The 14,704-nt window shown below is 43.0% G+C and overlaps 1 protein-coding gene across 1 annotated transcript in view; it reads left to right on the forward strand.

The window, feature by feature from the left end:
• Window positions 1-13,965, forward strand: part of fam222aa (family with sequence similarity 222 member Aa) — a 48,262-nt gene extending 34,297 nt beyond the window's left edge. The window contains exon 3 of the mRNA XM_078250662.1: window positions 6,956-13,965. Within this exon, the coding sequence (XP_078106788.1) occupies window positions 6,956-8,430 (1,475 nt within the window). The 3' untranslated portion in view covers window positions 8,431-13,965. The remainder of the gene's footprint in view (window positions 1-6,955) is intronic.
• Window positions 13,966-14,704: the final 739 nt, after the last annotated feature.

Consider the following 14,704-nt stretch of genomic DNA (forward strand, 5'->3'; position numbering starts at 1 on the left):
TTTCTTGGGAGGAAGCCTTTATAACAGAAACCTAATTAGTTGTTTTGATCGGACACATTGTCCACCATCACGTTATACATATATGTGAAACTGTAAAAGAGCAATTATATTGATAGGCAAACACGTGCAGAAAGGTAAAACGGATCTTGTTTTTCCTCTGCTCCTTCCTAGTGATATCTGTACCTGTGGACCTTGTCTCTGTCTCAGTGTACTGTATTAACTGCACACGTGGACTGCCTCACTGCAGGCTAACTAAATGACCTCATGCTGCAGTCTGTGTGAGGAGGAAGCCCAAATTAGGCTCTCAATTTGGTATTTCTTCCATCTGCTTGTGCAGGAAATAGGTTAAACAGATTAAATCTGAGATGAGATTGGTTTTAATGAAATGAAAGATTAGATTTGGGAGTTTTGTCCAACTTTTTTCCAATCTCTTTTAATGAATAAATCCATTTTTGACATTGTGCCATGTCTGTGTGCCTGGAAGGATCAGTGTGCAGATTGCTTTAACATTCTCATTATCCTCTTTGCTATTCGTGAAACATGTTGGCAGGTTAAAAGCCCAATATGTGATAGCAGCATGGCACCGCTTGTTGAAAAATGTTGCCCAACTACTGATTTTATTTATATAGTGATTTATTCGATTAAATTATTTTCCTGTTATTTAGTGTCTGACATTTGATTTAAACGTAGCACTATGTAACTGTAAAATATACGGGTTGTTCACTTCGCAAAATACAGATTTGGGATTTAAGAAGTTACGTTTGAAATTACAATCAATGTTCAAATCCAACCCCCTTTAAAAATAAATGTGAAGAATTTAGAGGAGACACAGAGGAGTTTGGTGAAGACTGTCTTACAACATGCAGTTGTTTAATGATTATGATGACACAAGCAGCTGTGAATTCAGACAGCTCTATCCTCTGAGAAATCATTGCAGTTTGATTTTTATCTTTGCAATTATAGATAGCGAAGGCCTGACAAATAATTGCCTTGATTTTCTCTCTCGCTGTGTTGTTGCACAAAAAATCAACCTTGAGATGAACAGAGGGAGATGAGTGTTCCTAAAAATGGCTTTTCTGATATAAAGCAAGCAGCAGGGTTCCCTTTCCCCTCACTTGCACTTGAATTGATTAGTACTCTGGCTGAGGGCATATTCAACATGTCTGCCCCCTGCAACGCTGCTGTACCCTGTTCATCACTGGCTCATACATGTGCTTCCTCTGCTCCCTCTCTCCCCAGGAAGCTCCTGTGGGGCACTGAGGCTTTGATTGACTGATGGCCGAGTCCACAGGATGCCTCTATTATTATCATCTCTACCTCGGCAGAGGGGTGGGGGGCTAGGTCCAGGGGGTCTGGCCGACAGCCCCTGCTTTGTGTGCCCGATAGTCAATTAGAGGCAGCGCACTGCCGGAGACGAGTGGGATGCAGGGTTAATTGCAGAGGACCAAACAGCTGGCTCTATCAGGGCCCATTGTGTTTGCAGCAGTTGTCACGGCAATTGAGGCCTGGCTGTAATCGCTGACTAATCAGCCCTGTGCCAGATGACACCTCCATTAGCACAAGGCAGGTATTGTTCAGGACGCGAAGCTGCTTCTGGCTTCCCCCCGCCTGCCCATCCTTTTACAGCAGGCTAACGGAGGTGGGGAGAGGATGTCATAGACCATGATCCTATCTGCTAAGATCTAAACAATAGACTTAGGTCAAGGGTTCCTCCATGGAACAATGCTGTTGTATCTGCCCTTTCTAGGCGGCAACAACAACATTTGACAGGTCAGACATTTTTCCAAGCTGAGACTGTTTTAGCCATGAATTATTATTATATTTGAATAATTTACAATGAGGTTAAGGGAAAAGTGTCCATTAGTGGTGGAATGTGAATAAAAGGGGCAACCTGGTGGCCTAGTGGTCTAAAACGTGTACCACATATTTGAGAAATCCCCAATTTGAATCCTGTGAGGATCATTTGTTGCATGCACTTACCCCACTGCATGCTGCATGTAAATTGAAGGGACCTATGATGAGTACAGCAGCTAATGACCCCTCTTGGCTCACACACATTAAACTGTCCCTCTCAGGGGGAAATGGCTCCCAGTGAACTTGGTTGATGTTGGACTGAGGCTGACCCCATGTTTTCTTTCATCTCTGCTCCTGTTGTTTGCCCTAACCTCATCACAGACGGCTCTGTTTGTTTAGCCAAAGTTATGTGTACTTTGCACTCGTTCTGTGAAAACTTAATTGCAGTTCAACCAAACGGCTCTCTCCCTTCATTTAAACAAGCACTTTTTTTCCCCACTGAGGGGATCAAAAGATGCGGTAAGAAGAAGAAACGGCGAGAGCTTTTTGATTTGTTGAACATTTTCTCCACTAATAAGAAGAAACTTATCCAACCTGCTTGTAATTTTAGAACACTTGGAACACTAATAAACGGGAGCAAGGGCATTTCAAGCGGTTCTCTCAGACTTTTCCCTTAGCTTATTCATTTAAACCACTAATTAAAATGCAAAGCATTCTCATGGTCCTCTGGATTTGGTGCTGCACTCTCGCACAGCTCTGACTCCCTATCTCCTCTCCCTTTTTCTCCACTCCCCTGCTAACCCCCCTCCCCTTTCCACCTCACCTAACTCCCTGCTCTAATATTCTCTGTCTGCCTTTGCTTCTTGTGATCAACACAATTTGACCTCTCACTTGGAAGAAGTGCACAGAATTTAATGGATTTTTTACAGTCTAATCTAACCAGTTCCCTCTTTATTGCTGTTTTGTACCCAGTGGACCTCATCTTTACCAGCCCTCCCCCCTCACACCAAGAAAATTAGTTCATCAGAATTCAAAATGTACTGCTTGCTAATTAAAGGAGTGTTAATTGAGTGTTCAGAACTGGGTACCCCTTTTACCAGACGCGCGTGCGTGCGCACGCGCGCACACACACACACACACACACACACACACACACACACACACACACATAAGCACACATGCAATCACCTTAACAGCAATGGGTACACCAAGGACATTGCGCATGGGGAGTTTCATGCCAATCAAAAATAGAGAGAAAGGAGAGTGCCCATCCTCCAAGTGAAATGGGATTTCTAGATCATATCATGGCCTACTGCAGCTCAGTCCGGCTCTGGGCTGCCATGTTATCCTATCGCAGCCTTGCTATCACTGTCTGACCGCTGGAGAGTGTAACGCTGCACAGATAGCCTCTCTCACTGCGTGCATGGTGCTAATGAGGGGTGGCATTTAGAGATGTGCTGCTCTGACACATGGGCATTGTGTGCCAGGCACTGGGTGATTAAGGACGAAGGTCAGCCCATTAATTGCCTCCCTGCCATCTCCGCTCCCTGGCGCCTGATCTCTCAGAACTAATGCATGTGTTTGCCTGAGCTTTTATCTCATCTGCAATGCAGTTCAATCATATGCTTGGTTTGTTTACATTCCTTTCATGTGAAACTTTTTTTCTTGCTTATTGTTAAAGCAGTGCTAGCCCAGGTTTCCCTGTTCGTTTACTATAAGCTGTTTCATGTGCTTGTGAGCGCGCATAGCCTCCTGCTCACAGGAAGGGAAAAACCATATTCTTCCATCCCTAGGGAAATAATTAATCCTTACAAGGCTGTCGCATGTCGAAATGAAGCGAGTGTAAGGCATTTAGCCCAGGAGGCATTGCAGGCTGTCGCCCGCACAGGCACCTGTTGTTGTCCCTGCCCTACATTTCATGAGAGAGAGCTGAGCAGAGGATAACAACATGCTCCACTGATGGCAAATGAGACACACAACTACAGATGCAAGTGTGTGTGTGTGTGTGTGTGTGTGTGTGTGTGTGTGTGTGTGTGTGTGTGTTTGCATTTGCCTGTTTTTCTATTTTCATGCATTGTTTTTGCATGCACGGCTACACTGGAGAGTGTGCACAGGTGCAGGAAACCCCCTACCTTATGAGGAGGTGAGGGCTCACACCTCCTCAACGGAGGCAGTGCTGACTGCCTCAGAGGGTGTTTATCAGCCAGCACCATCTGTATGCTCATAGCTATGATCTACTGCAGCCTAAACTAATAAGTCACAGAGTGCCAGCCTAAAAAGAAACTCTCCTTTAACCTCCATGTCCTCACTCACATGTATAGACGTACTGCTCTGGAGGAGAGAGATGTGGAGACCCTGCACATCAAAGACACAGAGTGTATAATAGTATATGTATGAGAGTGAAATTACACCCCAGTTTCTGGCCATACTAACTGTAATCAACTTTGCTATAAAATTTATACCATGGAACTTTTTATTGAGGAAGCTGGAATCAGAAGCATCCAGATGCTCATTTGCCTCCTCCTCCTCTTCTTCCTTTATGCCTGTGGGTTCTAATAACCGGAAGCCTTTGTGGAGCTGAGATGGGTTTTGTAGGCCTGAAAGGCCTCTAATCCCTGTGGCCTGTGAAGTGTGAAACCCTTTGATGCCAGGTTGGTGTGCCAAAGGCTCTGCCTATTGACAAACAAGGGCCAAGCTGGGAAAAGACGGAGGGAGAAGGCTTTCTCGTCTCTCTCAGAAGAAATGCAGGCTCAGGCATGGAAAATATGGACTCAGTCAGTGAGAAGGAATAGAATTAGCCACCCTTTAATGAATTTCCTGGCTGATTTTATAGTTTTTTTCCCCTCATGTGGCAGTAATTAGGTGGAATGATGGGCATATTGCAGCTGGGGGCTTGTAGGGACGGCAGGGCACAGGCCCTTGATATGCCTGAAAGACAAGTATTTTTCCTCATTTAGACCATGTGATGATCAAAGATCTTTTTTTGCCCTCATGTAAAGAACATCAGAAAAAATGCTGCCATTCCATTTGCATGTGGACCAGCAATGTGCTTTGAAATGAGCATGTTTTTTTATCTTCTGAGCAAATGAAACAAGTCTTCTGTCAGTTTTCCACTGCAAGTCAGAACATCAAAGCAAATGGCACTGCCGTCACCAGGGAAGCAGAGCTTTGCCTCAGTAAGGATGGTAAGATCTTAGATAGGCTGGACTGGCACACTCAGCCTTGCCCATTAGGATGGCACCAGGTTCCCTCACTCTGATTAAAACAAAGTCATTAAATCCAGGTCATTTTTACAAATCTAAATTCTAATTTGAAGTTGAGTGTTTCTGATTTAGAAAGCATGCTGTCTGCAGGATGAACCAAACTGACTGGAATAGGCACTTAATTTGGCTTGGGATAGTCACAGTCTCTCCACTCTGCTGTTAAATTCCCAATTTATTTCTTTTATGATATGGATCTTGTAGATTTAATCATTTTCACAGTTGGAGACCCATAGGGTTGTTGAAATGAACTCCCCATGCTATCTGTAAGGGAGTAAAGAAATGAGAATTGTGACTACTTGGCTGTGGAGTCTCTTTAAAATAATTTTGCAATTGGAGAGGAAATGGAGTGAGTCCTAGTCACAGCCTCCAACCTGCAGACTCCTTAGGTCGCCAGGACATTTGCTGACGGCACAGTTATGGCAGTTAATTTTTGTGCGTTTTGTTAACTTTTGCATAAAAATGTCATTTTTGAAGGGGTTGCAAGTCATTTGTGGCAGCTGATATATTGCTTGTAAATTGAGTTCTTTTTCCAACCCCCCACCCTTTTTGTTACACTGAGCTAAGTAGCCATGAAATTGCCTGAATAATGTCGTTTAAATCCAATCTCACTTCGGCCTCTCACCTCCATGCCCAGCCCCCAAACAATGACACATGGTGGGGTTTTTAGAAATTGCCATTTTCCTGTTTGCCACCTCAATTCACAATGGCCAAGCCTTGGCTCATTGAGCAAGGACCATGGCTAGTCTTACTCGCCGCGTTTACTGCAGAATTGAATTTTGAGTTTGGATTGGTTTCATATGGCAAAATAAACAGCATTTACATGTGCATCTATAGCAACATATTTTGACCTGTATTTTGTCTGTTCTGTCATGTATTATTCTGTAAATGTAAAATACATACAATAACATACAACATCTATATTACATGAACACAAACGCAAACTTTTTGCTACTCTGTGTTCATCATTGAAATATTTCATAGTCACACAAGTGCAAACCATTGGCATGTCTTATGTTTGATTTATTTAATCTCAACAATGATGTGTTTCCATCTTTTTAAATGCTTTTCAGCATATGCTCATCTTCAAACCAATTTCCAGTTTTATCCTTGACCAAGTTTGCAGATAGCAACATTGTAACAATCTTGACTTGGCTCTGGTCTGATGATGTTCACCTTAACCAGGCTTGTAATTCCCCGTAGATGATTTTTTGTGAGGGCCTCTCCACGTACTCCTGTAATAAAAAATGTTGAAATTCTGTGGCCAAGGGTAAGACCCAGTAAGTGATACCACTTTTAAATCTCAAATGTGCCACTGCAATTAAACAAGCTTTTATCCCCTCCCCTTCGTCCGTGCTTGACTGGTATCCAAGGCTAACCCAATTCAATGATAAAGAGGGTCCAAATTAATTTCACAATGCACTGATTTAACAGCGCCTAAGGTACCAGGCTTTGACAGAATGAGTTTTTTTTAAAGATCCATTTGCCTAGGGATGAAACTCCACAGGAGGGTGTGAAAATGAGATGGAAATAAAGCTCAAATGAAGGAGGGGAGTGATGGAACATAAATGAATGTCAGTCCTGATTTACTATTTGCAAACTCTGTTTGGGTTGTTCTGCAGTGTGTCCGCTCTTTGCATCTGGTTTCATTCACCTGCTCTTCTCGAACACTCTAATTTTTCAGTCTGCTTTAAATGTAGTCACTGTAATGCTCCCAGCTTTTACTGTTGCAACAGAGTAGTGGTTATTGCAATTGATTGATTGATCTGACTTTGTGGCTGCCATTGCTGTTGGTTCCTTCGATATTTCTGGTAATTAAACTCCTGGTCTGCAACACATTACAACTAGTTTTATCTCAATCTTTCATTTCACTCATACATTTCTCTCTGTTTGATTTGCAGGTGAGCTGGTGGTGCCCACACATTCCCCACGCTACCCCACTGCGGCAGAACTTAACGCTTTCGCTCAGAAAACGGCCAACAGCCCTCTGTCCATCAAGATCTTCCCCACCAACATCAGGGTTCCCCAGCACAAGCACCTTAATCGGACTGTGAATGGATTTGACACCACAGGGCAACGCTACAGTCCCTATACCCACACAGGGGGCAACCAGGGCCTGCTCGCCATCGTCAAGACCTCCTCATCGTCATCATTATCAACAGCCACCTTTGGCCCTTCAAAAGGTGTTCTCAAGAACTCCGAAGGCAGACGGACTAAGCTCTCTCCAGCCCACATAGCTGTCGCCCCATACCCTCCACCTAGTAGTAGCACTTTAGCCAGTGGCCGCGGCCAAATGGTATACCACACTGGGCCATCAAAGCCTCCAGAAGGCCCTGTACTGTCGGTTCCCCCAAATGTCACTGTAGCTGGTTCAGTGATTCCTGTAACAGGGGGCCGAGGCTTGGCCCTGCCCGCACAGTCCAACCTCCCCTCCATCCAGAGCATCATCTACCAGATCAACCAGCATTGCCAGGCCCAAGCTCTGCAGCAGGTGTGCCAGGGGGCTGCCACTGCACCGTCAAATTCCAGCCCCTCCAAGCAGGGCACAACTGTCATGGGGGTCTCATCTAGCTCCTCAGGAGGAGGCTACGTAGTAGGAATGGGTTCCCAGGCTAATATGGTATACACAGGGCCCGGGCTGCCGACTCAAAATGCAGAGGCAATGAAGTCTGGTGTGTACGCAGATAGTATGGACTACATTCTTTGGCAGAAGCAGCAGCAACAACAGCAGCAGCAGCAGCAGCAGCAGCAGCAGCAGCATCATCAACAGGCTGTGCTCCGCATGTACAGCGGAGGTAGCGGAGGAGGGGGCGCTATCAGCAAGTCCCCCGAAACTTGTGTTCCAGGGGGAGGGATTATGGCGGCACAAATGTCCTCCTCTTCCTCCAGACCTTACCACCTGACAGCAAGTGCCAGCGGAGGAGGCGGGATGGACAAAGTCAGCTCATCCCCTTTGAACTGTGTGGGTATGCATGGAAATTTCTCAGTGGGTCAATACTTTGCCCCTCCGTGGAACAGTGTTTTGGTGACACCTGACAGTGACTGCTACAATCCCCAGGAGCTTTTGGCCACCTCCACAGGAGGGCCGGTCACGGGGCACAGAGAGATGGGCTACCCCCACCACCATCACCACTACCACCATCATCATCACCCTGCTATAGACAGCGGGGGAGGTTTATGCTGCAGCCTGCCGAGCAAGAGCTTGTGCAACACATCAGTGCTGAGCAGCAGCTTGCAGTCTCTGGAGTACCTGATCAACGAAATCCACCCACCCTGCATCAAGGAGCAGATGCTTGGCAAAGGCTACGAGACTGTGTCTGTGCCACGTCTGTTAGACCACCAGCATGCACACATCCGCCTCCCTGTTTACAGATAGAGGGGGAAGTAGAGGAGGAAGAGAATCAAGAGTTTTGAATTTGTGAAGAAAATCAAAGTTAAAGAACAGAGATGTTTTTTTATGGGAACAGATTGTTGTGAGTGGCACTGCTTTAACTAGTGTGGGAGCTTATAGAAGAGTGGTTGTTGTGCTATGTGACCCTAGGTTTGGTGGTTTCAAGGCACGCTGTGGCAATCCCCATATGAAAGGTGGTAGTGATTGCCAGTGGGAGAGAAAAAGGGATTTCAAGATTCTCCAGATGTTCCATTGTGTGGTTTGCCAATAGGAATTTTGGATTGATTTATTTTTTCTTCGTTTTTTTTGCTGTTGTTTTACTTGCCTGAACTTTTTGAGGAGAATCATAGCTTGACATGAAGTGCATATGGCACTTGTATCCCCCTTCCAAATACTAAGGATGAAGCTACTGTGTAGGTTGTCACTGAAAGGGTCTTAAAAGGGCCGACGTTTAGGGCTGCTTTCAAAATCCAAAACTCTGTAACAATACACAAATAAACACAGACATAGACAAACACATACAGATACACAATGTATACACAATAATACTCGGGTGTGTATGTACAAGGATCATAAGGTTGAATTAAAAGGATAGTACAATATTAGTTATGATTGCTGTTATAATTGATACATAAATTGCACTGCTTGAATCTTGTTAACTTTGAAGTTTGGAATTGGGTAGATTGGATATGATATATTTAAGAAACTTGAAAAACTTGAACCTATTTTTTGTTGTTTTATATATTTGTAGGTATATTATATGCATTGGCTGCTATGGGGAAAAGTGTCTCAAATGCTTTTTTCATTTTTATTTTTTTTTCCACTTTTGTTTTTATGATTTAATAATTCCTCCTCAAGCTGATGTGCAGTTTCTTATGTCCTGGTGTGAGGCATAGTCGCTGCTTTGGTTCTGTAAGAACCTGGTCGGAGAGCTCTTTTTCCTAACCAACACTGGAATCTACAATACATCTTGAAATACTTATTTAAAAAAGAAAATGTCACAAAAAAAACAACCATGAAAAAGAAATGTTACAATGAAGAATGTGATTGGGAGGTTATTTATATAACCTTACATGTATGTTTATGCGTGTATGTGGCTGAGTGCATGCGCGTGTGTGCATTTTAGTTTGTGTTTATCAAAATCCTCAGACTTTTTTTTTTGTAATTGTGTCATTATAAGAATACTACCATCAAGACTGAAAAACTGATTAACCAGTCCCATCAACATCATATCTGAGTAATGTACAGGAGATATTTTGCAAATCTCGCTCCCTTTTCTCAGAGGCTTTAGATATTCTCTGGAGCTATAGTAGAGATCAAGTTCTCACATGACTCCTTTCTACCTGTAGTTACAGTGCTACATCCCTTCTGTCAAATGTTATCATTATGACAGAAAGAGGTGGGGACAAACGGAAGGTTGGGAGTACTATTCACCCCTGATCCTGCAAACATACAAAATGGAAACAATCATGCCCTGTCCTCTGGTATCAGATGAAATGAGACGAGGCTCACTGCTTTGCCTTGTCCTTTTCAGCCCCTGGTTGGGATACATTTAGACAGGGCCAGTCTTAACCCAATGATTCAGAGCAGTGAAATATTTATTATGACTGTGAGATTCTCTTGAATGTACTGCACTTAAATTACTGCGATGTTTTATTGCCTTGTGGGACCCAAGTGAAAGAGAAAAATTGGATCAGTGCAGCAGTCCTCTGGTCTTAAATTAGCATTTCTTTTGTCCGTCAAATTTCAATGGTAAATTGAATTTAGTAACTGGAGAGAAGGAGCCGGAGCTTTGTTGTGGGGAAATACTGGCATCAGTCTAGATTTATGAAGTGCAATTATTATGACTGTATTAACATTTTTCTCTGAGCTTACACCAAAAAAATGTAAACTACAGTTGTCAATACATTCCCAATGTACCACATCCCTAATCCCTATCCTTTTTTGTTTTGAGGTGTAAAATAAATTTCTTTAAGAATATATTCAGAAGCCACATCTCGGCTTTGAAGTCTGTCATTATTTTTTAACGCATGTCCTCTAGAATTCAGCGGGAGATCGGGCCCTCGTTTCAGCAGCAGCAGCTCTGTGAGATCCAGAGTGGAGCGTAATGTGTGTCGTAGACCCTTTACTATACTGTACCTCTGCCATTGAGGAAAAACCTACAATATTTAATTGAGACTTTGGCCATCTAAAGATAAGGGAAAGGAATTCAGCATTGTTGAAAAAAGAAAGGATTTACACACAGACATTAAAGATGAAGCAGGAAATAATGTTTCCGTGATCATTTGCACTCCATAAATAGACCCATTTTCCCCTTAAGATAACCCCTGCTTAATCTTAATTATGCGCCTTTAATTTTGAGCTAATGGTGTTTGTAGATCCGCTACTGTCTTTGAAGGCTGACAAAGATTTCAGTGGAAAGAATAAGAAGCCCCCTTGGCTTAAATTTGCACAGTAAGCCTCCTTTACATTCCAGTGAAAAATGTTCATGTTGTTTCAACAGCTTAATACCCCAGCCACACTGTGATTCCAGCATATTTTCTGTCTTGTAGAAATATTTTGACAGATTTACAGATACATCCCGTCCCTAAATCCCCTCCGTTTGGCTTCTGCATCCAAGCATTAAACCCTGTCACATGATGTTGAAGTGAAGAGGAGACACTTGAGGCAGTGGAGTTTCTGGTGTCTGGCCTTTCCCACCAGTGGAGGTCTGAGGCACCAGGCCTCTCTGCTAATGGGAATATTGGGTAACGCCTGGCTGCTGGACACTGCCAGTGCAGAGTATTCATTCACTCAAAGGGTTGAAATCAAACCCTTTTCAAATAGCAAGGGATTTCCTATTAGACACTGCGAGGAATCTGGCCATTTTGAGCTAAGTTCAACTGAGTGAAACAGAGAGAAGACAACACAAAATGAAGCATTTTTCTTTCCTTTTTAGCAGAAATATAAAAGAATATAAGGTTAATTTACATGTTGCATTAAATATAAGGTGGTATTAAGATAATTATACCTGTTATCTACTGTACAGGCTCCAAACTGTCTGTCCCCCTGGTCCTTTACACACATTAATTAGCTCCTATTGATGGGATGCATCTTAGCCCTGCAACTCTGGTCCATTCCACAATTCCCGATTTGGACAATGGACGCTTAGCCCATATTAGGATAATAGAATTAAATTTCAAATAGATTTGTGCCTGAGCTGATCCATGCGTGGCTCACTCAGCTGCAGAGGCAGAGTGGCATATGGCATGTCATTATCTAAGCCCACCCTCCCCCTGTCCGGGGCCAACATGGTTCAGCAGTGCTTAAACAAACTGAAGGTTAGGACTGGCTGGCTGGCATTGAAGGGGACAGCAGGGTTTTAAAGGGGGGGTTGCTAAATCACAGCCTCCACAGCGTCTCAGAGGGCCTCAGCACTGCACCATAGCGCCTGGGCTCAGAGGCCTGCTTTAAAAAGCTGGGCTGTGTTTGATCGAGGGGATTTGTTTTCTGTTGGATTATACATGGTTGCTCCCTGCCTGGCTGAGGGGCCCTGTGCAATATGACAGATCTCAGCAAAAGAAAGAAAGAGGGAGAGAGATACAGGGAGGGATTTTGGGGTCAGAGGAGCCTCGAAGCATCAGTAATCAGGATAATTGCCATGTTCCTGGTGCTAGTTTCAGCGTCCCCTCTTTGGCTCTGCGGCCTCATTCAGATTCAAGCTCTGAGGAAATCACATTCCTCCCTGAAAGACTTATTGTGCCTCAATTTACTAAATTCTAGTAAGTGAAAATTTCATTTGTAATTAACTTTTTAATGCTTGAAAAAATATTTCAAGTTAAGCTGCCCAGGAAATTATACATTACATCGATCACACACCGTCTGAACGAGGGAGGACATTTCAATCTATAACTTATCTCTGTGGATACAGACTATCGACTGTTAACACATTTTCAAGGGCAATGAGACGCTCACAAGGATGGCCTGAGGGCAAAGTGGAGAGGAATTGACGTATGCTGGTTGTAAAAATCCCTTAGTAAATCCCAGTAAGTCCATGAAGACCCTTGCCCAGTGGAAAGGTCAAGTCACACATTATGCACCTTAAAAACTGCTGAGAAGGAAGGAGAGCGGACAGACCAGCTCATTCACTCTCAAAACAGAGGGGACGGGAGGGTACGGAGGGATAGAGAAAATAAAGCAGCTGCTCACTCTGTCGAGTCTTGGCGCTGCTTCTCTAACCTACAGATGACAAAGGGGAGTGAGTAGGGGGGTGACGTCCCCTCCACACCGCTTTGGTCAACCTCAGTCATGTCCCTTGGCTGCCCTTGGGCCCCTGGTGCTCTCATCTCAGAGTCCTTCCCAGCATCCCTCATCACCGTCTGCAGAAGATAAAGTCATGAGGCCAGTCCTCTCCGACCTAGCAAGAAAATACTCTAATCAATAATACAGTTGGTCCTGAGGAGGCTTGTATAGTTAACCCACCAGCCTTATAGCTTTATTGCACAATATCACTAAAAGATTTGTTGTTTTGCTATAGAGTTACAGCACATTGCCATCTCTATAGTGCTACTGAATAAAACTGGAAGGGTCGCGTATGAACACCATACAATTTAAATGTTGTTTTAAGCATTTATAAAATACAACACAAGGTAAAAATCAGCACAGATCACAAAATAAATCAGGATCTTTTCCAAAGGCACAGCCCCAGAGCCCTTTCTTTTTCAAAAAGGCAATGCAGCGGGTCGTAAATCCAGGAGCTTACAGCTTTTATTTCTTCAGCGTCACAACTATGTATGTTCAGCTGAAAAAGCTTATGGCCTCCAAATATTCATCTAGTTTATGTGGTGGGTATATTGCTGTATCCAATCTAAACACAAAAGTCTGGGGATTTTGCTTTCTTTCTTCCTGTTTCCTTTTACTGTTTGTGCTCTCCGAATGTTCCTGTGAACAAACAGGGCTGTTTTTCCCAAATGATCTCAAATGCACCAACCCTGCCAAAGTCTGAGGGTGCTGCAACCTTGAGAAAATAATATATATGGAAATGGGAAATCTATTAAGCATCTCTCTTATTGTTCTCCCTGCAGTGTTGTATTTATGTTTAAAAAAATGATTTTGTCTCCTCAGGATAAAAAAATGTAAAGAATACCTTGCTTTTTTTGAAAATTATATATATATATGAGTCTTAGATTTCGAAATAAGAAGTCGGAATATAAAGAGAGCTGTAAAATCCTTTAGTCGTGGGGTTTTCAACTTTTGAATGTGCCTACAGCCAAGCATCCCAGTGATTGCTTACCTTCTACCCCCTCTCCAGTTCTGTAATCTGCCCCTAATCTCCCCACAACCATCATCTTCAATTTGCTGAAACTGCCACTGTTCCCCCTCCATCCCAACAACCACAGTAGATATTTTGTCTGTTCCCTGCTTTTTGTCAATCTCAGGACTAAAATGTCTTTATTTTAATGTAGGTGGTTGGTTTTCATTTGACCTCTCCTCTCTTATGTATTATTGTTTGACAAAAGTAAATAAAGCAGATGACTTCTATGCCTCTCTTGTTGCTTTACTCATCCATGGTCTTTCTTCTTCTCTGTCCCTTGCTGTAAACATCGTCTTAAACATTTTTTAAGACTCTGGACGAGACCTTACTGTAATGAAGGTAAGCATATTAGTCTTAGGATTCACTTCGCACATCACCGCCATATGCCGGCCTCTACAATCCTGTTGGTCACTTGACCTTTTTCACCTTTGCAGCAGTATATTGCGGCATCAGTATGGCCTCAAAGTATCATTGGAAAACAACCCACAGTATCCTTTTATACTGTTGGAATGATTGACATTTTTCCTGGATGACGATTTAAAGAAACTGCTTTGTGGCAAAGACTGGATGTTCTCCTCTGAATCATGGACATTTAAGTCATACAATAAGAGAATATCAGCTGTTTAAAAAAACATTTATTTTAATGTAATTTGTTACAAAGCACAGTCAATGGTCTCTTACAGCAGCTCACACTCCTTTGCTCCATACGCCTCATCCAAAAATACACCAAAATGATTAACAAACTACATTAGTGCTTTAGTTTTGCATTACATTTTAATTTTAGCATTAATAGTCTATATCAAGAGTCTTCAACGTTTTTTAAGCTAAGTACCCCTAACTAAAATAGAGACAGCTCAGGGACCCTCTACTACATACGTATATTGTATAAATTGAAGTTGCATAATAAACTGGGCCTACAATAATGTGTAGGGGAACCTAAAGCCTTCATACATACCTTTTTTTGTA

The sequence above is a fragment of the Sander vitreus genome, chromosome 5 (genome assembly GCF_031162955.1).
Source record: "Sander vitreus isolate 19-12246 chromosome 5, sanVit1, whole genome shotgun sequence".
Classification (NCBI taxonomy): domain Eukaryota; kingdom Metazoa; phylum Chordata; class Actinopteri; order Perciformes; family Percidae; genus Sander; species Sander vitreus.